The sequence below is a fragment of the Sinocyclocheilus grahami genome, unplaced genomic scaffold, assembly GCF_001515645.1.
Source record: "Sinocyclocheilus grahami isolate Dianchi unplaced genomic scaffold, SAMN03320097.WGS_v1.1 scaffold6775.1, whole genome shotgun sequence".
NCBI lineage: Eukaryota > Metazoa > Chordata > Actinopteri > Cypriniformes > Cyprinidae > Sinocyclocheilus > Sinocyclocheilus grahami.
The window spans coordinates 25293-26343 of NW_015511053.1; the positions used below are offsets into that span (position 1 = coordinate 25293).

The 1051-nt window shown below is 38.1% G+C and overlaps 2 protein-coding genes across 2 annotated transcripts in view; both read left to right on the plus strand.

Annotated features, from left to right (window-relative positions):
• Positions 1 to 696, plus strand: part of LOC107577659 (PDZ and LIM domain protein 3-like) — a gene marked incomplete at its 5' end in the record, with an annotated part of 21858 nt that extends 21162 nt beyond the window's left edge. Inside the window, 2 exons of the mRNA XM_016263710.1 lie at positions 24 to 135; positions 237 to 696. Of these exons, the coding sequence (XP_016119196.1) occupies positions 24 to 135; positions 237 to 405 (281 nt within the window). The remainder of the gene's footprint in view (positions 1 to 23; positions 136 to 236) is intronic.
• A 142-nt stretch (positions 697 to 838) lies between these two features.
• LOC107577660 (nuclear mitotic apparatus protein 1-like) overlaps positions 839 to 1051 on the plus strand; it is a 2258-nt gene continuing 2045 nt past the window's right edge. The window contains exon 1 of the mRNA XM_016263711.1: positions 839 to 854. Within this exon, the coding sequence (XP_016119197.1) occupies positions 839 to 854 (16 nt within the window). The remainder of the gene's footprint in view (positions 855 to 1051) is intronic.

Below are 1051 nucleotides of genomic sequence, written 5' to 3' on the forward strand. Positions count from 1 at the left end.
ATTCAGATCTTTTTGATTGGCAGGTACACGTCCATTAGTGACAAGGAAAGTCCGTGCCCCTACGACCAAGTCATCTGCTCCTGTGGGGAACTTGCACAAGCTACCAATGTGTGATAAGTGTGGTAACGGCATAATGTAAGTCAGGCCACTGGAAGTTCATTTTTATTCAGGAATTAAGAACGTTAAATTTATCTCTATGGATATCTCTGATTGGTTCTGTCTGTCTGTTTTCTCAGTGGGACGGTTGTGAAGGTTCAGGATAAGTTTCGTCATCCGGACTGTTTTGTGTGTGCTGAATGTGAAGAAAACCTAAAGCAGAAAGGATATTACTTTATAGATGATGAGCTATACTGTGAAACCCACGCTCATGCCAGGGCAAAACCTCCTGAGAGTCCAGACCTTTGACCTTCTCATTGTTCTTTTGATTACATGAGGGCACAAACTACAAGTCAGCTACTCAGTGCATGAACATCTTGTTTTAACCACAGGCATAAAGTTTTACCACAATTCATGCACAATCATGTCAACCAGATACTGAGAGACACATTTATGAATAGTGCATTGTTGTGTCATGTGTGCTGGGATGCAGTATTTTGCACTTTATAGGAATAGGATGTGTTGACTGAAATATGTTTGTATGAATAAAGGTTTTGTTTTTGGAGAATCATAATATCTCTTATCAGGTGTGTTTGAGCAAAAAGGGGGAGCATTTTCCGGACACATGAAACATAATGTCCAACAAGACTCAAGAACAAGTGTTTTTTTGTCTTTACATCACTGCCGTCATGTTTGATGTGCCTGCAGGTCACAGGAAGAATTTGCTGATTCAATAGGCTATATGTCAAGAGTTACAAGTAAGCATTTATTCATTTCAATTCTGAATTCCTTATTTGTTCTTCATCTGTCATTACTTGTAAAGAAAAGCCTGCTTTGGAATTTTACTGCCACCTGGAGTGATGTAGTGTCCTGCCATGGTATACAATCTATAGCCAAATATATGTATAATCAATACCAACAAATAATATATTTTTTAAACCTGAAAAAAAAAAAA